Below are 27,061 nucleotides of genomic sequence, written 5' to 3' on the forward strand. Positions count from 1 at the left end.
AAATACGTGACTTGTTTTCAATTTCGATGGCCCGAACTAGCTGGCATTCGCCCAACCAACCAACCAACCAACCAACCGGTCAACTAACTCTTCAGCGTCGATTATGGGCATTGTATGGCGGTGGCTATAAAACGCAAGTAAAAGCCAAGCGTGCAAGTTTTAGAGGTGTCTAGTGAGAAGAGTAGTTACTTGCTTTTGAACTCACTTCTACTGAAGTCAAAGTAAATTCCTTTTTATAAATGAAAATTTTTGTAAAAGAGAGAGATATTTTTTCTATGTGTGAATATTTTTATTTGTGCAATTTTACACAGCTACGTAAATTAATAAAAATAATTATTCGTTTTGCCAGCAAATCAGCATCATTCAGTTACGAAAGTTCATTTAGCCAGTTCTTATCACTTTTAGTCAATCTCCCTCTCTCTCTGTACATATCTCGCATATCGTTTGCTTAACTCTTCGATTTCATAAATGTTAGCATTTGATAAGCCAACATCATCATCTACATGCAAGGAAATAAGAAAAATGCTAATTAAATTTCAGAAACAAAAACTTCAAAATAAGTCTCATTTTAACTTACATCCTGAAAATGTTTCATATTGACATTGAAAATGTTGAAAGCGGTCAGCCTTGACGGTTCATTTGAGCCCTGCATCCACATCATTGTATACTTGCCAAATTCGACTGAGCTTTCGTACCATTTCTGCTCGTACAAAACTTCATTGATTCTGGAGCTCTAAGAAGACAAGCAATAGATCTACATTGAGAAAGGGGTTCAAAATGCCAACAACGCATTGCGCAAATGCAAAAAACTGGTCAGAATCAAATGCGGATTAACACCTCTTATTACACATTCGCTGTATACTTCGGTAGTTCGGCCTATTTTGCTATATGGAGTCCTCGTGTGGTAGCCATCGACTCAAAAGACAAGTTATACAAAACTGCTGAGCAAGGCTGAAAGAACTGCGTTTTTATGCATCACCGGTGCTTTAAGGACTACCCCCATCGAGAACGCTCGAGATGTCAGTCAACTTGCCTACTCTAAATCTGGTAGGAACACACGTGGCCGCCGCTTCAGCGCTTAGACTTAAAAGTATGGCGCTATGAAGAGGCGTTTCGGCCACGCTTCTATACTACATACCATGAGTAGTTATAATCAAGAAACCGACTACTCTTTCCCTAAATCCAACTTCGACAGGCTCTTCAAGACTAACGTTGGGATGTTAGAGAAGATACTGGCGATCTAAAAGATCAAGAAAGACTTTACGATACGTTTTCCGCCGAGAGCCGAATGGGATAAAGGGAAGGTGATTGGAAGATACGATATTGAAATCTACACTGACAGTTTTAAGATGAAATGTAGTGTGGGAGCTGGCTTCCATTCGCAGCCGCTCAACCTATCTCAGTCAATTCGTCTTCCTGACTATGCCAGCGTGTTCCAGGCAGAACTATTAGCGATCAGAAAAGCATATAAACCACTAAAACTCCACAAGGAAGTTGGAGCAAGAGCAGCTAGCTATCTTTTCAGACAGTCAAGCAGCTATCAAGCCCTTAGATTCCAATACCACCTCATTAAAATTAGTCTTACAGTGTAGAGAGGAACGAGAATTACTTAGTCATTGGCTTGAAATTACTCTGATATGGGTTCCCGGTCATAGAAAAATGCGATGTAATAAGCTAGCGGGTGAGCTAGCAAGAAAAATTTCGGAACTAGACATAGGAGAGGCGGTGGCAGTCGCTACTCCACTCAACATAATAAAAGCATCCATTCCTTCACACTATCATGTTTTAGCCGATGGAAGGTGGAAGCAATTAAGCAAATCCAATCCGACCAAACATTTCATGCAGCACTGCAATCCTTACAGGTCATTGGAAAGTAGGGAATCATGCAGGTAGACTAAACCTTCCTTTCAATCCCACCTGCAGAAACTGTTAAGTGAAAGGGGTGAATGTCCATGGCTAGCTAGGGCAAGACTTCGCTCTTTCGGTAAGCCTTTCTTACAGCAAATTAATGAGATCTCAGACATCGAGATAAAGAATTTGCGAGATAAAAAATTTCTTGGATCTCAAAATGTAGAGTTAAAAAAAAAGACACCATCACACAAGAACAGTGGTAGTAAAACAGTTGAAACAGACAAAAACCCTTATAAGTCTTTCGAAACACGAACTAAGGCATATAATATCTCTTATCACCGGCCACTGCCTTTTGGGCACTCACGCACGTCGGCTCGGGGTTCCTCAAAACGACCTGTGAAGATACTGCGAGGGCGAAGATGAGGAAGTATCGAGCAGGCATTTGCTGTGCAGTTGTCCCGGTCTAGTCAGAAGTCGACTCGCTCTTCTAGCATCTCCAACAATTGACAATCTTTCAGTACTCTCGGACCTGAAAATCGAATCTCTCATCAAATTCTCGAAACGCATTAATATCTTTGACCAAAATTTATAATAAAAATCTCGGTTAGGTGGGGAAATCTTACAATATAATGAGCTTTAGGGCAACCCAACGGACCCAACTTGCGGTCTATGTGGCACTCCGATGCGGGGTCACCCTTAAACCAACCAACCAAACAACCAAAATGGTGCTAGTCAGCAGAAATATTCAACCACTTCAACAACAACAAGAACAAAAGATCATGGCGAAGGGAAATAAAATTTTATACTTAAAAAAAGTGACTTCCAGACGATTGTAGCGGACTACCAAGCAGAAGTCTTAGCCATAAAGGAGGTAACTGTTTATATTAACGTAACAAAAACTGCGATAAATATCTCCTCGGATAGCCAGGGAGCCATCAAATCAATGGTGGCAATGCTATTAAGATCAAAGGTTGCTCAGGAATGCCTGGCAGCCCTAAATGACATCTGCACTGTCTTCGAGGCCAGTCCTATATGGGTTCCGGGACATAGAGATAGCCCGAAGGGTATCAATCTTTCACTGCTTGAAAACAGAATCAATTTTGGAAAGGCAACTTGCAAATTAAGGATAAAAAATGATATACTCAAGGAGGCCAATAGGTCATGGAGAGAAGAAAATACTTGTGTTAAAATCAGGCCTATTTGACTGGAAATAGATAAAACAAAGCTCAGGAGAATTGCTCAAACTCTCAAGAGAGAACATCTCGAAGGTTGGGGCTTGTGTCAGTGGTCATTGACTGTTAGGTTGGACTTTTCTAGGCTGTGGAGACGAGCAAGAAACAGTAGAACACTTCCTCTGTAAGTGTCCAGCCTTAGCTAGTAGTAGAGTTTGGAAATTAGGAAATTTTAGGTGGTGTAAGAAAACTTATCATACGCTTCATAAAAGCGTCTAAATGGTTCCATGATGAATAAACACTGAGGTTTCCGTGTTACGCAGTGCTCAAAGTGAGTTGGCTTTTCTAAGCCGACTGCCATAAAAACTTAACCTAACCTAATACAGCTACATTTACATATTAAGATGTAACCAAAAGGAATGAATTAAGGGCATTTCCTGCCTAATTTTCAAAACTCGATTTAAAATGCTTTACACTCTTTCAAGGCTCAGTTAATGATTTAGTACGATCCCGCCGAAAAGTGAAGAAATCTTTTTACAAGAAGGGGGTGTTAACATCTCATTTCCAACACTTGATCGTGAAGAATCTTAATTTTCGAACACTTATCCTTGGGGTAACCATCTCACCGAACCTAATTTTCTGCCTAAGCTATGAAAGATTTATTGTAACAGCCATTTAAAGCGGGTATCCGCTTTTTATTTTCAGCATTTTCATAAAAAGAGAAACAATCGAATATCGTTAATAATGTTTTGCACATGCGAACCAAATAAAAGTTCGATAAATATGGCCGAATCGATTTAAATCAGCTTTGTCGAACTTCAATATGAGAATGTAAACAACAGTCACAAAACCGAACCGATTTCAAGCATTGCACCAGTGCTTTCTGGCGTGGCACGATCTGCTGTGTATGTACCCTATGATCAGAAAGTACCAGGAATGTTTAATTTATACGAACCGCGCACCTGGGAACCGACCGTTATTTTTTTCTTATGTTGGAAGGACTGTTAGACACACATCAGTCATTTTTTAGCGCAATCGGATCATGAGAGTTTGCCTGTCCGCCCGAAAATGGGGGCAAACAATTCTTGGATTTTGTATGATGATAACGCGCCATCGCACCGAGCCCAAATTGTGATGAATTATTTGACCAAACACCAAGAAAATACCATCGTGCCAGTACCGTATTCACCTTATATGGCCCCGTGCGACTTCTTTTTGTTTCCCAAGTTGAAGTTACCACTTCGTTTAAGGAGATTTCAGTCCATAGAGGAGATCAAAGAGAATGCGACGAAGGAGCTGAAGGCCATCCCTTCGTCGGCCTACCAGGGCTGCATGGAGGACTGGGTTAAATGTTGGCACATGTGTGTTGCTTCAGACGGGTCATATTTTGAAGGAGATAAAATAAATTTGCCTAAAATTAAGCATTCCCGGTACTTTCAGATCATAGGATGTGTATTAGGCCGGGTCGATTTTTGGGGAGGCAAAAAAATCGCCCATTGCTCTGTGAAAATCATATTCTAGGGATCAAAATAAGAAACTTTGCCAAAGGAACCATACCTCTAAAACGAATTCTGATGTCCCCCAATTTGGGTCGAACTTTTTAGTTTCTTTTGTCATGTAAAGGCCAAAAATGGTGATATTTTTAAATGATTGTATGGGGAAACCCCCAGGGGAGTTCCAGGGGATGTGCCACTTGCATGGGTGGATCGGCCGTCCAAAGTTAGTGGGGGTCGGTCATACATTTGGACTCGATTGGAGCACTCTAAATGGGTCAAAGTGGGATTTTTCGTTCGACCCAAATTGGGGGGCATCAGAATTCGTTTTAGAGGTATGGTTCCTTCGGCAAAGTTTCTTATTTTGATCCCTAGAAAACGATTTTCACAGAGCAATGAGCGATTTTTAAATCGACCCGTCCTAGTATGAATGTGTCCAGAAACGGTCAATAAAATCTACGGTATGATAAATCATAACGATGATCGGTGAGTGAAGGTGCGCGAACTTATCCTTGGGATGATAGATTTACCAGGTTAAAAAAAAAAATTATGCGAGCAACTTCGGCTACCATGTCACGGGGTACTCGCCAGCCGAATTCTGTACAATCATTTCACATGCATTCACTCGCTCGTACAATCAGTCGTTGTGTGGATTTTTTCGCAGATCACTAACACATTCTTAGTTTTTTCGTAAACAAATCAATTCATAACCCCGGCTACGCCAGACAATCAACCGATTCTGTCGAATTCTCAATTCCTTTCATCATGAAATGGGTCAGCTTTCAGTCGGTCTGTGCCAGTCACCGAGGTCATGACGACACTATTTTGGTGATACTTGTAATACTTGCCACAGTCTCCAGCAGTGTTCCCCATTTGGACACATCGTAGAGTATAAAAGTCTCCGTCGAGCAAGCTAAAAAATATGTGGCAATAGCCAAATAGTCCGACGCTTCGGAAACCAAAAATAAATTGAAGCAAATAGATGCAGCCATTCCCATATCCGAAAACAATATCGACAAATTAAAGATGTCGTTTAAATCGCCAGCGAGCCTAAAGAAAAGTGTACAAGAATTTATAGGATTTATGATTTCTCATTTTTAATATCACACCTGTTGAGATGTTGATGAATGTATATGTAGACGTGCAATTGTTCGAAGAATGCACCCGCTGTTTGGGGATCTTTTGCTGCTCGGACATCCATCCGCTCCATAAGTTTAGCCAAGTATTCGTAATACATACACAGTTGGGAAATAGTTATGACGAACACCTGATCCCATGTGATTACCATATTGAGGGAGACTATGACCAAAACGAATTCATAGGTATATATGAACGGATAAAACGATAAGTTTTCCTTGACACCAAATGGTAGCCATGATGCATTCACATGGAAATCATCTGCCACCGGACCTCCTTCCTCAAAATCATAAAATATAAAAAAATTTATTAATGGCATGGATAAGAACGCAGCCAAAGCAATGCAAATAATAATATGGAGGAAGAAGAAACGTCTCTTAATGTAACCATGACACTTAGCCACTTCCATTTGCTTCTGCAGGTATGCCGTACGTGGAAATATACAGTCGATGTCGTTATAGAATTTGGACAGTTTGACGCGATTGAATTCCAACGAGAAGCCACGCATTGTCAGCACGATGCCCATGCCAAAAGTGGCAAAGATTTCTTGCGCTTTGGTGACGTTCCCTGATTGGATAGCGGCGGCACACTTGATTGCATTACCAACACAATCTAAAACCGACAAAACTAATGCTACTTGCAACAGCCGTGAGCTTGGAATTGCAAAACGTCCATTGATGCGTGTATAGTCGATGAAATTTATGCGTAGATAGCGTTGCAAGGGATGCAAAATTGCGCAGAGATCATCGATTGTGCACAGTTTAGAGTCGCTCTGATTTCCGTCTGCAAGTTTCATTTTTTTATTGTTATGTTGTTAATGTTAAGTTGATATCGAAGGAAACGACCCTGTTTAAAGATTTTTCATGCAATCCAAAAAGGTAGGGCTTTATATACGAGTAGTGGTACGAAATTTACAAAATACAGTGATACCACTTTAATTTGAATTTTCTTCGCAGAATTTGAAACGCAATACTGCAATAGAAGTCATTGAACGCGAATTTTCAGACTTTGTAAAAAACTTTTTACTTTTTTTTACATTTAGGGTCAGAAAAATATAAGGGGACAGATACCTGTAAAATTTCGAAAAAAAAAATTTTTTTTTCATATAATGTTAATATAATCCTTTAAGAATATGCCATTTTTAGAAGAAGAATTTTAAGTATTTCTTATATTATAGATCGTCAACCGTGACGTTGCGTTCGAGCGCTGGGAGAGGTATAGTTACGTTGTATTCAAATTTTAGACGCGTTTTTCTCAAAACTATATTTTTCGAATTGGCGTACACGGTAACTCGAAAAGTTATTGACCGATCTCCCTAAAATTTTGAACACATCTTTTTTATGGTACTACTTTCTATGTGTTTCAAGTTTTCGAAAATTTTCCCAAAAAATATTTTTTGGAAGCAAAAATAGTTGGAAAATTCGCCCCAAAATTCGTTTTTTTGTTGAAGCTTTTTATTCCGCGATTTTTTTTCCATTTTTGTTTAATTTATATAGAAATTATGACATTAATAAACAAAAATTGTTTGGTTGTTTTGTATTCAGGTTACTGACGCCGATGCTACAATGCCCGCCGATTGGGAAGCCCCGCTACGACCTTTCTGGAAGAATTGATTGTACAGCCGCCATATTTAATGATTAAAAAAAAAATGTATATTATTTTAATGTATAAATAAACTGTATGCCAATTTTGAAAAAAATATATTGACTTCTTCATTTTAAATAATTTTAATGAAAATCAGGGAAAATATGGCCGTTTATAGGTATTTGCCCCCTTAATACTTCTACATATTTTTAATTTTAGCGCAGCCCTCCTCAGTTTGCACTGGAAACTTTAACAGATTTTTATCGAAACTAAATTTTTTCCGGTTGCCCGAAATCATATTCGAACAAATTTTGGGCGACTGAATTAATATTTTGACTGTACTAGTATGTTCACAATTACATTCCGCAGGCAAGTACGGAAGGATTTTTTCAAGGCTCAATAAGTTTTGCGGCTGGATAAGAGAAGGCGTTGCTTCTAGCTTAAATTTTCTTATGTAGGTATTTTGTTTTTGTTATTTAGGTACACTCTTCATATAAACGAATGTGAAGTTTCATTTCAATATGTTTATTCAATCTGTGTTTACAAGCCAAATAGTATCGATGTGACACAGTATTTTCTATGGTGGCAAAAATGAAGTAAAGCGCAGTGATTGAATTTTTATTTTTGGAAGGTTTAAAAGCTAAGAAGATTTATGAACGAATGTTGAAAGTGTGTAAGGACTTTTCACCATCCATTAGTACAGTCGAAAGATAGGTTGCTGAATGTAAACGTGGTCGTATATGCCTTGAGGACAATCCGCGTCAAGGACGTCCAAACAGCAACAACACTAGAAATGGTAGAAAAAATACAGGATATCGTGTTGGAAAATCGTAGAGTGACTGAAAGGGATTTAGTAGAAGGTTTAGGCATCTCATAGGGCGGTGTAAGCAATTTTTTGAGTTTCAGGAAACTGTGTGCACAATGGGTGCCGAATTCGCTAACAATGGAACAAAAACACATTCGAATGTGACTGTCTTAGCAACATTTAGAGCGTTTTCGAAAAACAAAGTGGATTTTGTGCGTCGATTAGCGGGATCCTAATTCAAAAGAAGAGGCTAAAGAGTGGTAAAAAACTGGTTCTTGGGTTTCGAAACGAGTTTGTGTCCAGAAATCGGCCAAGAAGGTGTTAGCATCAGTTTTTTGGGATACAAATAGAATTTTGTTTCTGGATTACTTTCAAACTGGTACAACAATAAATTCTAAATATTAGTGTAACCGGCTGAAGGAAAAAAATTCGTAAAAAAAAGACCAAGAAAAACATGTTTTTTCATCAGGACAATGAACCGAGTCACAAGAGCATTTTAACAATGCTCAAAATGCATGAATGAAAGTTCGATTTGTTGAAACATCCATAGCATTTGCCAGATTTGGCCCATAGCGACTTCCAACTGCTTCCAGACCTAAAAAAACAGACGTGGAAACGATTTTCATCAAATGATGAGGTCCTAACAGCTGTGGAAGCGTATTTTGTAGACCTTCCAGATTCTCACTTCAGGGATGGAAATCATAAATTGGAATCTCTTTGGGATAAGTGTGTAGAGTTTCAGGGAGACTGTACTGAATAATAAAATATAGTTCAAACCATGAAACTGTGTGTTTCTTTTCAAGTCGCAAAACTTATTGCTCAGCCTAATAAACCACCCGGATCAGAGAGAGTTTCCGGAGTTTCGCCTTAAAATTACTCCCTAGCAACTGAAACGCACTTATGCCAGTGTTTGATTCAGCTCTCGAAACATTTCTGGAATTCTATTTTCGGTATAGCCATCAGAGCAGTCCTTGATTTGTCGATTACTTGCTTTCGGCTGTTAAAACGCGATCGTCATAGTGGTTTTTTGACTCGATCAAACGGAAAACAATTGCAATTGTGGGGTGTACAATACCGTTGCAATCCATAAAAACTGTGAGCATTGCTTACTTTTTTGACTGAAAACGACTTGGTTTGTGTAGTCTTGGTTCATTCGGAGTTCTCCATTCACTCGCTTGAACCCTGGATTGAGTGTCATGCTCATACACCCACGTCTCGTCTCCAGTTATGTTTCATTTGATGATTCAGCCTGGAAATCATGCCTTTGGCGTTATCACCGTGGTCCCTTTTTTGTATGAAATTCAGAACCACCTTTGCAGCAACGGGCATAACCCCAAACTGCAATGTCCTGAACGGAGCAATAAGCAATGTTCAAGTCCTCTGCCAAATTTCTGATGGCTAATTTGTGGTTAGTGATAATTTTCTTTCACTTTATTGATGTTTTCATCAGTTTTCGATGTCGATGCCCTGCCACTACGTTCGTCATCCTCGACGGACTCACGATCTCTTCTGAAGCGTTCATCCGACTCGTAAATAGCTGTTTTCCTTAGAGTATCATTATCGAAACAGTTTCCCAACCATTGAATCCATTTTTAGCTCAAATTTTAATACAAACTCGTTGGGGCAAATTCAAATCAATTTTTAAAACTGTAAAACGTCGAAAACACGTTCAGAGGTAGATTTGCTCAAGAGGGCGTTACTTTTACATATACGAAGCAGGGATAATACAATTTTGATAGAAATCTTAATCACAGATAAACTAACAATATAAAAAAGTAGTTTTCTAATCAATCGTCACCTGGTGATATTATAGATTTTTTAAACAATTTTCAATCGATTTGGTTTAAAAATGGTGAAGCGTTTTATGAAATGGCCATTTTTGCAAAAATCTATGCATCACGGTAATCTCTATGTTTCTTTCTCTATATTCCCACCTTTATTAAAAAAAAAAATACCTACCGCACGCAATTCGCAAAAAGCCTTCGTCAAATAAAAGACGTGCGGTCGCCAGCTTATTTCTTATTTTATATGACATTGACAGTTTATGAAATAATGATGTTGATGTTGTTGTTCTTTATTTAATACTAAATTCAAAGAATTACAATAGCACAATAATAAAACACAACAACAAAACGTACGACTATAATATAAGTTGTCAGTCGGGGGTATAATAAATAAAAAGGTTATTTTGGCACAAAGCTTTTTGTTCAAAAACTAATCCTAAAATGAAAATATAAATTAATCAGTACACAACGAATAACAACCAAATTACGAGAATTCATTAAGAACAAGTTCCCTGTGTTTGAGGCGCCTAGATAAGAATTTTTACAGAGCTTATAATGACTACCGTTAAAAATCATATTTATATTTAGGAGGGAGAGGTACCAATGTCATGCTGAAGGTATCAACGGCGTTCTGGACATGCGGCGAAAATTACTTTTTTTGCTTTAAATTAAGAAGGCAAGTCGTCGCTGAAATAAAGGGTTTTCCAATAACAGGTATTACAGGTGAATGGATTGCACTATCGAGAGATGATTAACAATTTTTTATGGCCGGAATTGGATGGTATTGATCTGGACAAAGTTTATTTTCAACAAGACGGCGCTACGTGACACATAAGCTACGAAACCATTGATCTTTTACGGGAAAAGTTTCCGGACCGTGTTATCTCTCGAAGATGTGATCACAATTGGCCACCGAGATCTTGTGATTTAACACCTTGTGACATTTTTCTTTGGGGCCACGTGAAAGAGAAGGTCTACGCCAACAGCCCAGGGTCGATTCAAGACCTCAAAGATGGAATTCGTGTGGCTATCGAGGACATAGCAATTCGGTTATGGAAAATTTCATGAAAAGGACATTGACCTGTAAGCGCGGTCGGGGTGGTCATTTGCCTGATGTTATTTTCCACTATTAACGGCATACCTTCCTCTTTATCATGAAATAAAGATCCGATCATTTATATCAAGAAATTGCATTTTTCTTTGAATATCAAAATAACACTATTAAAAAACCCTATAGTTGAAGAGATAGACCAGGATACAAATCGTGAGATGTACAGGGTTTTTCAGTAAGAGCGCTTCAACTTTTAAACTTTTTTGAATAAAACACAACCGGTTTGACTTTTTTAACTATTTTTTTTTTTATTATCGAGTTTGAACATATACATTTAAGTATGAAATTCGATTTCTGTTGCATGACCACCGTGTGCACGTTTTACGAAGTCCAATCGTTGAACCCAATTTTCGACCACTCTTTTCATAAATCGGCCGAAATTCCAGCAATTTCGCGTTCAATATTGGCTCTGAGCTCACAAATCGTCGCCGGCTTGCTACTGTAGACCAATGACTTCACATAACCCCAAAACGGGACGGCTTGTTAAATGGACCGTAAAATGGCCGTAATGCTCTTAAAGTAGCAGCAACAGAACGATTATTTTCATAAAAAATTTGCACGATTTGCAATCGTTGCTCAAGTGTGTAGCGTTCCATGATGAAATGTATACTAATGAAGTTTACAAATGACAAGCGAAAAATAAAAAATATTGCGTCGTTCGCCCTCCCTATCGGGAAAAGTTGAAGCGCACCTATTGAATAACCCATATCTACAGGTGTCATTCAAATGGCGGATATTGTTATGGCAATTCGGATGATCTATATAACATTTGCGTTAATCTGCCTTAGCAATATTACTTCCTAATCAGTACTTTCCATGTCATACAAGCATTTCTTTGTGGCAGAATATTCAGTTAGAAAGTTTGAATTAGAAAGGTTTTCCTGTGATTTTAATTTTATTGCAGAAGACGAATGCTTAAGTAGATAAATGCCCGCTTTCATTAATATTAATATTTTTGCGACAGTTATACAAATTGCAGCCTAGTTTTTGTTTAATTGCGCCATCAAAGCGGTTTTTACTTATTCTCCTATTAACTGTGCATTTATGTATGGACAGAAGTACTTAAAATAATTTTGAAAATTGAGACATATGCAAGTATCTCATTCTGTGTATATTTTTTCTAATATTCCATCGGGTGATTTTTAAGAGCTAGAAAACTTTAAATGATAATAAAAAGCGGAAATGTTGGTGGGAAGAATTTTTTTTATATAGTCTGGTAGATTGGTAGGTAGGTGAAATAGTAGTGCCACTATAGCAATCCTCAAATAGCCCTAAAGCGACGTTTTGATACAATTATGAGACTTCCAATAGACAGATATCTACAGTCAGCCTAAGCTGTTGTTATAATGGAGAAGTTTGATGGGACTTAGGTCGGCGCACTGCCCCAGGCTGTCGAAGGAAGGAGCACCCAGTGGCCTTAATCGTCTAGCTGCCAAACCCGGACATTTACAGGGAAAATACTTTACAGTCTCCTTCTTTGAAAGGTGCCCACAGCTTCTGCAATGAGGGTTAAATGGTAACCCTAGCTTTTCCGCGTGTGTACCGATCGTCCAATGACCGGGAAGCACAGCAACGAGTTTGGAAATTTAATGACGAGGAGTCCAAAGGACTTTCTTAGTCCTTCGTATATTGTACTGCGGCCAAAGGGAGAAAATATTAATAGCTCCCTCGCGAATATGATGTGTGGCATACAGACGCAGGTCCATCGCGGCTATGAGGTACATACATGGCTCTTTCAATCTGTCCGACAAATCGATTTATTTTTTTTTAAGTTTTTTTTTCAAAATTCCACAACTTGTAAGCATTGTTTTGGCTGTTCACAATTCATGATGAAATGCCAAACCTCCATCGTCATCATTGTTGGCTGTACAACTGTGGTCGGGTCGTCGTCTGCTGCAGCATTTATCTCCGATTGTCTCGGTTTCGTGCGTGCATGCGTGCAATGCCCGCAATCCCAAAAATCCTGTGTTTTCATCTACACCGTCCATCCATCTGGGCAGCGGGCGCTCCCTTCTTCTAAGTCTACGAACCTTTCCAAAGAGTATTTGTTGGGATGGGTAATCGCTATGTGGCCTGCCCATCTCAGTTTGTTGATCATTTATGGTTATTACAAACGGGTGCACGTGCAGTTTTTGGAGTTCATAATTGTAGCGCTTCCACCAATCGCGTTTATCATATTTCGCGCCAAAGATTTTTCGCAGATCTCTCCTTTCAAATACCAATTTGAGTGAACCACATATCTGAGTGTCCAGGTTTCACTTTTGTACCCTAGGGTGCGATTAATAATTGACCGTTAAAGTGGAATCTTCGTTTTCCGGTCTAGAAGGCGGCCCTTTAGGAGATTGTACAAGGGAAATATCTAGAACTGCTACTCAGTAGAACGGATCGTTCAACAATTGCTGTCCAAACCGTGTGAAGGCAGCAACGTAATTTGGCCATCTTAAACTGTTAAAAAGCAAGCTCTTGAGTAGAAGCACTAAAATCAAAATATACAAAACATGGATTCGGCCAGTGGCAACATGGGGCACGTGAACACTGAGAGCAGATACAAATACATAATTAAGCATATTGGAAAGCAGAATACTGGGTTCAGTACGAGAAGAAAACGGTCTCTATCGCATCGGATATGACAACGAGGCATTCCTACAAGGAGAAAACGTCGTGCGGTTTGTAAAATCGCAGCGCATCCAATTGCTAGGAACGTTTGCAGAAAGCCAAATAAAAGAATACCTGGCAAAGTTTAGGACGCACGCTTGTATAGTGAAAAGCGAAGAGGGCAACCACGCAAAAGATGGTTAGACGACGTTGAGGATGATCTAAACAGCATAGGAGCAACCAATTACTGTAGTATGGAAAATTGTAGAGGAAGCTAAGGCTCACACCGAGCTGTAGTACTATGCTTGACGAATGAATTTCCGCAGAAATGTTGTCGTCATGATTAATGGTTACTCCTATTTAAACGTACGTACTTAAATTCCTTTACTACTACGAATCCATAATCACCGATTTTAAGTATTTGCGTAGACGCTACATTGTGTCTGACATAGCCCGAGGCAGTTGAAAATAAATGCTATAATTTGGCTACATACAGTCGGGGGCTTCTCTCAAATTAGGCAGCGACGTTGTAATAATGTCTATAACGCCCGCGTAAGCCAGCAACTGAGCCGGTTTAAATAAAATAATTCGTTTTATGTTTACGCCTGAGCCCCTGATAACTCTTCAAGCGCAATATTTAAGAGAAGACATGAGAAGAGAAATCATCCCTTTGCCGGAGTCCGTTCAGGGTGGCGAACTCTTGCGATAGACCTTACAGTACGATAATTCTCATGCACCTAAAAAACACCCGATATTACATTGAACAATTAGCCACATAAATGCAAGTTAATTTCTTAATTAAAATAATCTCAGTTCAATCGATACATACGTATTTTCTTTTAACCCATGAAAGGCTCACTAAAGGGTAAAATTTCCAAGAACCATTGTAGTCTATGGGATAAAATTCCCAATAGAATTTATGTATAGAATTTATGAAGTAACGAAACAGCAACAAATTTTACAGCGTTATATTGCCATTTTATTCACCGCATTTTGAAATTCGAGCTTCGAAAGCAACATGAAAAACATAAACACCTTTACCATCAGAAAAAATCTGGGTTTGGTGTGTTTAGCATTCAGACAGTATCAACTTCTTCCAAAATAGAAAAACATAAAAAAGTAAAAATTTCGTAACGCATTTCGCGCAGTTTGCACTATATCATATACTACTGTGGGCAAAAAGTAAGGTGAATTTATTTGTCAAACTTCGCGGGATTAAAATTTCGCTCTAGTTATTTTTTTCATGAGTTGGCAGCACTGTTAATAACATCTGGGCCAACTTTCTTTTGAATGTCATTATCAGTAATATATTTACGCTTGTGTTTACCAAACGACCAAGAGTGCATTTTTCGATTTTTACAATGTCTGATTTGATTGAGCAGAGAAGTGCCATCAAATTTTGTTTGCGGAATGAAATTTCGGCTGCGGAAACGTTTAGCATGTCGCAGAAGGCATTTGGTGATTCGACCATGTCGCAGAAAAATGTTTATAAGTGGTACAAAGACTTCAAAGAGGGTCGAGAACGTGTTGATGACTTGGAGCGCTCCGGACGACCATCGACGTCAACAGATGACCAACACGTCAATAAAGTGAAGGAGTTAGTGCTCAAAAATCGTCGGTTGACTGTTAAAGACCTTATTGATAGGATCGGAATATCAGAAGGATCTGTGAAAACCATTTTGAAAGACCATTTGGGCCTACGAAAAGTCAAATCTCGTTTGGTACCGAAAACTCTCAATTTCTTGGAAAAAAGTCGTCGCGTTGATGTGTGTGAAACAATGCTTTCAGACTATTAGGACATGCTCAAATGCATCATTACGGGAGATGAGACTTGGATTTATGCTTACGACCCTGAAACAACCGACCAATCAAGCGAATATCGTGCTAAAGGCGAGCCAGACCGAAAAGAGCACGTCAAAGTCGTTCAAAAATAAAGGTCATGATGACAGTTTTTTTGGATTTTCGTGGTGTGGTGCACTATGAATTCCTTCCACCTGGCCAAACTGTTAATAAGGAATACTCGTATTATTTGAGCGTTATGCGTCGTTTACGTGAAGCAATTCGTCTAAAAATACCAGATTTATGGGCCAACAACTCTTGGTTTTTGCATCACGATAATGCACCGTCTTACACTGCACTCGTTATTCGTGACCATTTCGCCAAAAATTCCACGCATATCGTTCCGCAACCACCGTATTCGCCTGGTTTGGGTCCGTGTGACTTCTGGCTATTCCCAAAACTCAAGAGACCACTCCGGGAAACGCGTTTCGAGTCGATTGAGGAGATAAAAGCTGAATCGAAGAAGGTGCTGATGGCTATACCGGAAATGGACTATTTGGCATGTTTCGGGGATTGGAAAAATCGTTGGCATAAGTGTATTTCATCGAGAGGGGATTTTTTTGAAGGGGATGAAATTGATTTACAAGAATTAATAAAGATTTTTCATTTTACAACCAAATTCACCTTACTTTTTGCCCACAGAGTAAGTCGTATTTTGGATGCCCGAGAGTGGCCTCACAATTATCGAATTGCGTCGAGTTTCGGTGAAAAAACCGAAGATGTTCCCTTGTAATGAGGAAACTGTTCACTACTTTATTACTACCAAAGGCAAGACATTACTTCTGCTTCACCCTGGCTCACCTCTTTTTTGCTGGTATTACAGCTCTTACCTCTTACTACTTACATGTGTCCCATTTTTGAAATCTTCTAAGTAGCTCATTCTTTAAGGTAGTCAAAAGATTTCCAGGTTTTTTGTAATCCTCAATTATTGTTGGGATTAATACCAGATCTAATTCCATATTCATAGCAATTACCTTTTAAAACTATTAACATATTTAAATACTTTACTTGCAATATTACTGTTATAAACAGAATTTTTAACTAAGAAATTGTCCCCTCGTACAATGTACATACTCGTACACTTGTGCTCACATAATTAAGGCACTTTATCTTTTTATATTATTCGCAATATTTTTCATGCTAATTATTTTTTTTTAATTTTGTATAATAACATCTTCCCAATTAAAGTTCCACACTTTGAACAAAACTTACAAAAACTTCAACTTTCAAGAAATTTTCATATAAATTTCCACCTTTTTGATCACAATTTCTTGAAATCTTTTAGGTATGCGGTTCTGTAGATCATTAAATTCTGGTACAACAAAGTGTAAGTTACAAGTAGCTCAAAAATAGCGTTGATTTAAAAAACAAATGGGTGTGACGTGGTACACATAACAGAAGTGAAACTTTCAAGGCAGACAAAGAAAGAGGGAGAGACCCGAGAGAGAATGAGGGAGAAAGAGAGAGAGAGAGAAAGAATATATATCTAAAAACATTCACACATTTGCAGAGAATACAAATAGACAAAATTTACTAAAACCGGAGAAGGGTCGACCGGTGTAGGTAAACGTCGGACACAAACCGTGGCAACAACGCGCTCTATTCCGAGCGTTTATCACTCGCACAAACGCAGTGATTCCAGGACCGTAGCAACGGCACAAATTACCGCAAGGCAATACCAATAAATCCGACGCCGGAATGGATATCACTTTATAGTACGCACAAGCACTAGACAGAAAACGGAAATAAGCGCCAAAAAGTAGGCACCAAAAAACGCTCCAAACAGTAGGCACCAAGGACTTATAACGCCAAAAAGTAGGCACCAAAAATATATTTCCTAAAAGTTTGCACCAACAAGCAAGCCCCAAAAAGTAGGCAGTGTTATTTCTCACTAGAAATTAGCAACCACAAAGAAAAACTCAGGAAAAATAGCCTAAAGTGTATCTAAGATATATATAAGGTATAGCTCTCTCCCTCCTTTTCCTCTACGTTATATCTTTTTTCTCTCACGCGGAACGAAAATGGCCAAAACGTTGTATGGCCTTGAAATTTTACGCTCCATTCTCGCTCATCCATCGACGCCTAAGAAGTTTCACTTCGAAAAATGTTTCTATATAAAAGATTTCCGAATATGCGCTCTGTGTAAGCACAAGTGTACAAATATATGTACAATAGATACGACTATAATAGCCTACATTTCTAATTCACAACCATGCCGAGTAAATTACTTTAATAAAATATAAAAAAACTGCTTTAATAATATAATGATTTTGGAAAAATTCAATCTGAACAGTATGGACATATATTTCTAAATCAAAAAGGCACACATTTGTACAACATTTCAATACTTCAACGCATTGTTTGATTGATTTAATAATGTCAAGTGCGTACTAGGGTCTAATAAGTTTGGCCCCATAACTTTCATTTGTAACAACGTAATAATCGCTGGCTTATGGCGAGTTTTTACATAATTGAAAAAACGTTTATCATACCCATATCTTACGTCTGGAAGCAAGTCGGATGTCCAGAATTACCGCCCGATCTGCAAAATCTCTTCTTCTTTATTTGTAAATTCTTAACACAGAATGTAAGCGATCACAGTAATAAAATGTTCCTTAATTTTAATACAAATGTGATAAATAATTCTTTCTTCTTTTTTACATTTAACAAAACTTTGTCTCTGCTCCGAACTGCTTCAACCAACTTCCGATTCCTTCCGATTCTTCATTTGCCTTCGATTTTACCTTGCACAATCAGTTGCAACAACTCCTATTTAGGACCACGCATGACCAAAATTTATTCTTTATGCCTGCTGTTGATGCACTTTGTGTAGAGCGTAAACATTTTGATTCTTCTACAGATTAATAGGTGTCAATAAGCCCTAATTATTATAAAATATTAATAAGGAACTATTTGTCGGTCAACGAATTACGATGACAAGAAAATTGCGTAATTTTCATTATTAGAATGCTGTAAATAATATTCCAATTAATTATCATAGACCTCCAAATATTTTTAATGCTTGACGTGAGTGGATAACCTTATGTTTTTTGGTGTCTATTACAGCAACGGTATTTGCTCAGAAACACCCCTTTTCACATACACATTTGCCGTCAAGCTGCTGCAGCCGGAAATATCGGCATATGTTGATTGCCGATTGGGTTTTTGTTGCAATGAAAACTGAAGGAAAGGAAAAAAAGTTCAAATGGAAAAATGCCATAGATCAGATGTAGAAGAGATCGTGTTGTGGCAACACCCAAAATGCTGTTGCAGCCGCGTGTTAACAAATTGACGGGTGTGTCATTACGTAAGGTAAGTAACAGTACTACATTTTGCTATACATTTACCAATAAATGCAGCGATATGATTGCACATACCCACACACATACATTCCGATTTATGATCGTACAAATATTGCCCCGCAAACACTGCTGTACGCGCAAAATGCATTCGGCATGAGCGGCTTTAACTGTTTCGGCCAATTGAAAGATTGAAATATTACAAAAAATCTAACGGAGCGCAGCATAAAGAAAGCTGGTTAAAGGGTAAACAAAAATAAACTCAAGTGGCTATGTTGCAAATATGAAATTAAACTCAAGTACACTAAATGAAAAAAAAAAAACAGGGAGGCGCAGCGTAACAAGGGTCGCCAACACACATGCATTTGTAGAAGCAGGTAATGTTGCGCAGCGCTGCAGTGCAGTCTTGATATATAATTCTGGCATTACAGTGTTCAAATTAGGGGAAAATGTTAAAAGGCAACAGGAAGCTATGAAATTGTATTAAATTGAATTTAAACGGAATAAAGATTTCGAGTAGATTTTTTTTGCTCCTGCTAATAAAAGCCTTATCTGAGTTTTCAAACCGAAATGCCTAGGATCTTTTACAATATTATATGATATGAGACTCGAGGGAATTGCATACTTGTGGAGAAAATAAGATTTTCACACATCTGATGTACTCGTCTGGGTTCAAGAAGAATTTTTTTTTAATTCAAAATGAAATAACGACAACTACAACGACCGCGTTTCCAAAAAGTTCTACTTAAAACTTAGCGTGGCTCCTATTTGAGCTATCAGGTCCATCTAGATTAAATAAATAAAAAATAATAATAATAATTAGTTGTACACTGCTGTTAGGTATGTATTTGATCGAACTCTTCCTTCTATTTGTGTCGTGCGTATTGATGTTGTTCTACAAATGAAGGAACCTACAGTTTTACTGTTAGTGTCAAATGAAGGTGTGCACCATACATTGATAAGTTTTTACTATTTGTTTATTTACCTTGTAATTTCAATCATTGTTTCATAAAAATATGGTTCTTACTACAATAACAACCATATAAAGTAAAGTTTCGAGCTTTCTATAAAATTTGTAAAAATTCGTCAAATTTTCATCAAAATTTCAAACTTTTGCTCAGAATTTCTAGAAAAATTTCACGTACGCGAAAAAGAGCTAGTTTCAAGTGGTTTAAAAATTGTGCTGATTTTTTACGTTTTTTTCCGCTGGCGGTGTTGGGTGTTTTCTTCTATATAAAAATGTGTAGTAGGCGTTAAATGGATCCGATCGAAAAAATTCTAAAAATTTGTCTGATTTTTTGATACTTGAAATTTGGGCTTGGTTATACATTAGCAAAAAATGGCAACATCGAGAAATAAAATATAAGCAATAAAACATAGAAAAGTGTAAGGGTCTGATGAAGATTCTTATAAGCTAAGAGACATATTTTAAGGTTAATAGGCATGAAAAGCAGAAAGTACAATTAAACTAAAGGGTTTTCCAATAAGAGGTGTTATTCCCGTAAAAGATCAATGGTTTCGTTGCTTGTGTGGCACGTAGCGCCGTCTTGTAGAAAATAAACGTTGTCCAGATCAATACCATCCAATTTCGGCCATACAAAATCGTTAATCATCTCTCGATAGCGCAATGTAGTCACCGTAACTGTTGCTCCAGCTTCATTTTCGAAAAAGTAAGGTCCAATGACTTCACCGGACCATAGACCGCACCAAACAGTCACACGTTGAGGATAGAGGGGCTTTTTAACAATAACTCTTGGATTTTCTGAGCCCCAGATCCGACAATTTTGCTTGTTGACAAAGCCACTGAGGTGAAAATGGGTATCATCGCTCAGGATGAGTTTTCGATGGAATTCCGGATCATTTTCAAGCATTTCAACGACCCAATCAGCAAAGATAGGACGTTGTTGATGATCGGCCGGCTTGAGTTCTTGTGTTAACTGGACTTTATAAGCCTTAAGACCCAAATCTTTGTGCAAAATACGGTGTAATGCCTCACTCCAAAGAACGACAATGAATAGACAAACCTGGGTTTTCTTCAACACTTTCTGCTACAACAGCAATACATTCGACTGTTCTTGAGCTGCGTGCACGGGTTTAATTCTTCACATCACTAACTTGTCCCAACAGCTCGAATTTTTCACCAATTTCTGTATCGTGGTCCGAAAAGGTGCTTCACGATGACCCAAAAATTTTCAAATTTTACGAACCGTCTCTGCCAAATTTTCACAATTCCTATAGTAAATTTTAATAATTTCAATGCGTCGTTTAAGCGTGTATCGTTCCATTTTTATTAATGACGTAGTTTCTACTTGTCAAATATCAAAATAACACCTGTTATTGGAAAACCCTTTATTTACATAACAAATATTGAAAAAACTTTATAGACGACCTTTTTAAAATGAAAAGTCTAGCTCAACAGCGTTTCGAGCATAAAGAGATTTTGTGGGACTAACGTGGGAAATCTCCGAACTGTGAACAGCTCTGGCCGGAATATTACATATTAAATCTCCTCAAGAAGCAATGGACACTCAACAGCACCGGATTGAATAAAACTAAGCTCTTTTAAGAACACACACTAAGATTCAGCCAGATTAGTATATTTCTTTGTACTTGGAATTCGTTTGAATCGAGGAAGTCGAGTGATTTTCACGTCTCCGCTGTTATGGTTGCAACATTAATGCGCATAGGGTTCCAACTCGTTTCACATCCCCCCATTCTCCAAACTTGGCTTGCTCCGATCCCTCGGATTACTAATATATTTGCTTTCCAATTTTAAGAAATGGCTGGCCGTAAAAGATTGTTCAAACGAGGAGGTGATTGCAGAAGCGAATGGCTTTTTTTCAGACGTGAACAAATCCTATTATTCGGAAGCGATTAAAAACTAGAACAACGTTGGGCGAAGTGGATAAGCCTGTAGAGACTGTATCGAAAAATAAAGAAAAGGGCTTATTTCAAAAAATTATGTAGTTTTTATTTCTGCACGGAAGTACCTGGGAGGTAGCTCAGGTGTTTCCTATCATTTTGTAGCCTACAATTTTCAATTCGAACGCGCCATAATACGATATTGTTCCCCACACCACAACACCACTTTCAGGGCTGTAATGTTTTTTCTTAAGTCATGGAAATAGTAATAATAGTAGAATTGTCCATCCGGTTCATACAGATTGAACTTCTTTCCATTCAGCGGGATCGTTATTTATAACAGAACCCCAAGCCATGTAGTTCCTTGGAAAATCTACACGGCGTTCTTTGAATTTATTCAAGTGTTTTTTGGTTTTTTGTTGTAATTTTTTATGTTTCGAATGTGGCGCTTTCAGAATAAACCTTCGAACGTTGAATTTGCTGGCGACAACATTTGTCACTTTTTTAATTTTTACTGTTGCAAGGGCGGAATTTGATGCAATCGTAGGGATTTTGGGGGTCCTCTTTGGTGTTGTAGCCATCGCAGTTCTGTCTTTGTAGTTCTTACCATTAGAGGCACTTTGTTTCACGTGAAGATCCACATTATTTGGACTTTGACCAATATTTTCGGTAATTTGGCGATTTGAAAGCCCCTCTGAAGTCAAGATATCGATTTGTCTCACGATTTCTTTTTATAATTTCTGGGATTTCATGTCAAAAGCGGACATCTAATCTGGGGCCAATGGATTGGTAGTCACGCCGCTACACTTGCAAAAATGATGTTTTAGTATGCAACAAGTATTTTTATTCCCGTAAGTTCGAGTCTCCGTGAAATACCAAAATGAAGAAAAAGTTTTTTCTAATAGCCGTCGCCCCTCGGCAGTCAATACACAAGCCTCCGAGAGCACTTTTTCCATGAAAAAGCTTCTCATAAAAAAAAGCCATTCGGAGAAGGCTTAAAACTGTAGGTCCCTTCATTTGTCGAACAACATCAAGACGCACGCCACAAATAGGAGAGGGAGCTGGGCCGAACGCCTAACAGAAGTGTACACCCCAATTATTTATTTATTCAAATATTTGAAAATTTTTTTAATTTTTCTTTTGCTTAAGTTTTCATCAAAAACTGTCCCCTGTGCAGCTGCTTTGCTGCCCTCAAGCTTCTATGTCCTACGATGTACTCTTAGATGCTCCCATTACAGCTTTTGATTTTGCTGGTGCCATTGCAAGGATATTGCGCAACAAAGCATTCCATTGTTCAACGTTTTGCGTTCAAATGCCCTTAACAATGCTCGAGAACATCTTAAGACGTCAACAAGCAGAAACAGGCCGAACACAAACAGCAAACAAAAAACGTAAAAATTTAGTAAACCAGAAGAAGAAGCAGAAGATGAAGCAAACAAGCAGACCAGTGAGTTGGTGAATTGTTGCAAAACGGAAGGCGGAACTCAGCACTCGTTGTCGTCTTGGTGGGTTAGGGGTGCTGCTGATTGTTGGTTGGCATGGTCGCATTGTTGTTTTTGTGTAATATTCGCTAGTGATGCAACATGAGTGTTGATATTTTGTTCTTGTTGCTTGCAAGCAGCGTATTGAAGGTTTAAAAGGATCCAACTAACAGGCGACAGGGACAGCGACAACTACGGTATTGGTATTGTGTAACCTTAGCCGTGCCGGAAATCGTCCCCGACGTACAAAGAAAGAAGCGAAGGACACACCCAATAAAATATACTCGTACGAATATAAAGGGAATTCCAGTTTAGTTAATCATAAAGAATTGCGTTCTGCATAAAAAATGTGCGCATTGAGTTGAAGGTGCCAGATGATGATAAGAAGAATGTATTTGCGTTGTAGGAAGGTGAAGAAGGGGCGCCGTAGAAACAGAGGCACATCACTAAAAAATAATTTAAATTCGTTCGGCAGTGCAAGCAACAGCGGGAACGAAATAAGAAATTTTGCTAGGCATAGACCTGCTTGTGACCGCGCCGCTTAGGTTTTTCTTCTAAATGCTGCTTGGGTGTGAGGGCATTATCCGCTCGTCCGGGTCGCTATGTTCGTGCGCAGCAATGTGCAGCGCCTGTAATTATACACCACGAGTGTGAGTGCGCAATTGTACGCGCCGCGCCAATTGTGGCAGGCAGCTAACTTTACAAGAGCTAGATGTACATATGTGCCTTTCTATATATGTATGCGTGTGTATCATATACGTATGAATGTATGAATATAAGGAAGTTTGAGTGTGTGTGTGCCTTACAACTGATTTAGTTCTACTGCCGCTCCACATCAGCAACTTCAACTTTATAATAAAACAAAAAAAACATGTTGAACATACCATAGACATACATTGCACACATACTCATGCGCATAATTGTAAGTATGTACTGAATGAGCTCCTCTTAACTCACCGGCATTTTTGGGCCCCTACCATCTCAACCCTCTTTTCTCTAACAACATTTCGCTGCACATATAAGATAAGCCACCTTCGATGAGCAGCTCCGCTTTGAAACTTGTTAAACTTAGGCACGCGTATTGCCACATGCGCGCATACATAAATTACGACTCTGGTATTGTTAGCCGCTGAACCGCATATGCCACGATCCGCTGTGATTGGTTCGCATTTGCGGTGTTGTTGATATGTCAATTTGAATTGTTTTGAAAAGCAAATTACTGTTTATGCATTTTGCTTTTGCACTTAATATTTATTTGGATTCGTTATTAATGTAATTTTTAGCGGTGTTTAGTGTTTATTGCCAAGCGCGCAGCCGAACATTAACTTTGACACCTCGTTAAGGTTTCATAACCTCCCTCATTATCCACCGTTTGCTGCCGCGTTACATATAAATATTATATTAATATTAATCATCCTCGAGCATTGAATTAAATTTGGTAAGAAAATAATAAGTTGAGATTTAACTGTGAAATTGAGATTGTTTCAATCAATCTGTCCGAAGTAATGCGGCCCAGGTATGCGGATACTGAGGGTTCGAGAATGTTGACAATGACAAATTACAACTGCAATTCATGAAGAAAATTTTCAAGTTCCCAGGCTGTTCGTCTACTTATGCTATTTAATTAGCGACAGGTATCGAGTGCGGTCACATTTACACGGTTGCATTACACTTAAATCCTAGTCAAAAAACAATCTTTGTATATGAAGCCTTGGGGCTCCCACCCTTTAAAAAAAATAGTTCTAAAAAGGAATGTTTTAGGACGATCCTGTCGCGCACAAGCAACGATGTGTGAGCAGGGACGTTATCGTGATGTTCTTCCACAAATCTGGGCGTTTCTGGCGGATGGCGGATTGCTTCGCGCAAATTGCGCATAACTTGCAGGTAATATACTTTATTGACCGTTTTGCCCTGTGGCAAGAACTCATGATGCACAACGCCCGTGCAATCGAAGAAAACGGTAAGCAAAACTTTTTTCGGTCTTGGTTCGTCGTGCGGCAGCTTCCATTCAGATGGTTGAGCTTTGGCTTCTACGTCATAACCATAAACCCCCAATTCGTCATCAGTTATGACACTCTGGAGCAAATTTGGGTCGTCGCGGACAGAGCACAACATCTCATTAGCAGTGTTCATGGGATGTTGTTTTTGTTCGAAATTGAGCAGTTTTGGTACGAATTTTGCGGCGATCCGTCTCATCATTGAAAAAAATCGAATGGCACGAACCAATCGATATGTCTAGGTCCTCAGCAACTTCTCTAACGGTGATTCGACGATTGGCCAATGCCATTTTTTTCACTTCATCAATTTTTTCGCCTGTTTTTGAAGTGCTCGGGCGTCCGGCTTTCGGCGACGCTTCTCGTCGTTCACATCTTCGCGGCCTTCTAAGAACATTTTGTGCCACCGATAGACGTTGATGTGGTCCAAAGTAGATTCTCCGTATGACACATTCAACATTCGGAATGCATCCGTGCACTTAATTTCGTTTTTCACACAAAATTTGATACAGGTTCTTTGATCCGAGTCGAAACACGTGCAAGCAAAGCAGCTGTGAACAATTAACTGAACAATCAAAATGGCCGAACTCGTCGGCATGAGTGAGACATAAGTACCAACATATCGCCACAAAAAAATCGAAATTCGAATATATGTAACCTGCGATGTACTCCAATTGGTTCTAGCTCTTTCTGATGCTTCCAGCTTCCGTTTCAACTGTTCGCCTCCAAGTTTCCCTTGGCCTACCAGAGCTGCGATCAACATTCTTGAGACAGTTCCACTCCATTGCCTTTCGTGCAATGCATGCATCGTTTCTACATAGAGTGTGCCCAATCCATCTCCATTTTTGACGTTGTATGAGCATTTCGACTGGCTCCATCGGCGCCTTTTTCAGTAGATCTGAGTTCGAAATTGTTTTGGGCCAAAAAATGCTGAAGGCGTTCCTCAGGCAGCGATTTATAAAAGCCTGAAGGCTCGTAGTGATGGATTTGATCACTTTCCATGTACAGCAAGCAAGAACCGATACTACGTTGGACTTGAAAATTCTCATTTTTGTGTGAACGCTGATGTTGTTATTGCGCCACACAGAAGACAGCACATCAAAGGTGGGTTTAGCTTTACTAATGCAAGATTTGGCAACTTCATCCGTACGAGCAAAGGCTGCTTTCTCGCTACCAAGGTATGCAAATTATTTAACATATCCCATTGGTGCGTCCGAAATATTTACAGCTTCAGTTGAGTTGCTAGAAAACCTAAAATGTTTGCCCACTGCAATTAATTTGTAAGCTGGCAGTTACAACGTTTTTCTCTAGTGATAAAACCATATAGTTCAATTTCAGTATATTGTGCGCTACGAAGCATACGTCGTCAGCGTAATCGAGATGTTGAAGATAGCTACACATGTCCCATCTCAGTCCGCACTTTCGTTGCGGTAGCAGGGCAGTTTCCATACCTCACCAATAACAAGCAAAAACAGCACAGATGATAGGTTACACCCTTGGCGAACTCCTCTTTGTATATTAAAGAGGTCAGATTGTTTCCCTGTATGTAGCACGCGGCAGCATTTTCGTAGTAAAGAGACGACGTAGATTTTTAATAATTTTTCAAAGCTCTGGCTCTTTGCATTATTTGGATTCAACAAAGTGTTGCACAGAAAATTAATAACCAGGTTATTGGTGGTACGCTTACGAGGGTATTGGTGGTAATTCATTTTTTAACTTCCCTATTTAAGCTTTAAAATTTCTTCACCTCACATACACATAGACATATGTGTATATGTACTGAATATATGTATGCACTTGTGTATGAAAGTTCCACATAATTGCATCTCTCGAATATTTCTTTTGAGCATACATACATATCTAAATATAAGTTAACGCACAAATTATATTTTTAAAGATGCAACCTTAGCCCGGCATACTGTCACTCACACACTCTTACTTCGTATAGAATACGAGGTTTGTTCAAAAAATAAGGTGAAATTTCAAATCTCGCGGGCTACGTACATTCGAATTTCGATAATTATTATTTTTTATGTTGGTCTCGAAGATAAGCT

General features: G+C 38.7%; 1 protein-coding gene across 1 annotated transcript; it reads right to left on the minus strand.

The window, feature by feature from the left end:
* Positions 1–423: 423 nt before the first annotated feature.
* Positions 424–6,449, minus strand: LOC129246183 (odorant receptor 88a). Its single transcript, XM_054884768.1, has 4 exons — positions 5,626–6,449; positions 5,365–5,566; positions 578–733; positions 424–499 (listed from the first exon to the last, which is right to left on the minus strand). Exons 1-4 carry the CDS (start codon positions 6,447–6,449, stop codon positions 449–451), a joined length of 1,233 nt encoding a protein of 410 aa, XP_054740743.1. The 3' UTR covers positions 424–448.
* Positions 6,450–27,061: the final 20,612 nt, after the last annotated feature.

This window comes from Anastrepha obliqua, chromosome 4 (assembly GCF_027943255.1).
Source record: "Anastrepha obliqua isolate idAnaObli1 chromosome 4, idAnaObli1_1.0, whole genome shotgun sequence".
In the NCBI taxonomy this organism is placed as follows: Eukaryota; Metazoa; Arthropoda; class Insecta; order Diptera; family Tephritidae; genus Anastrepha; species Anastrepha obliqua.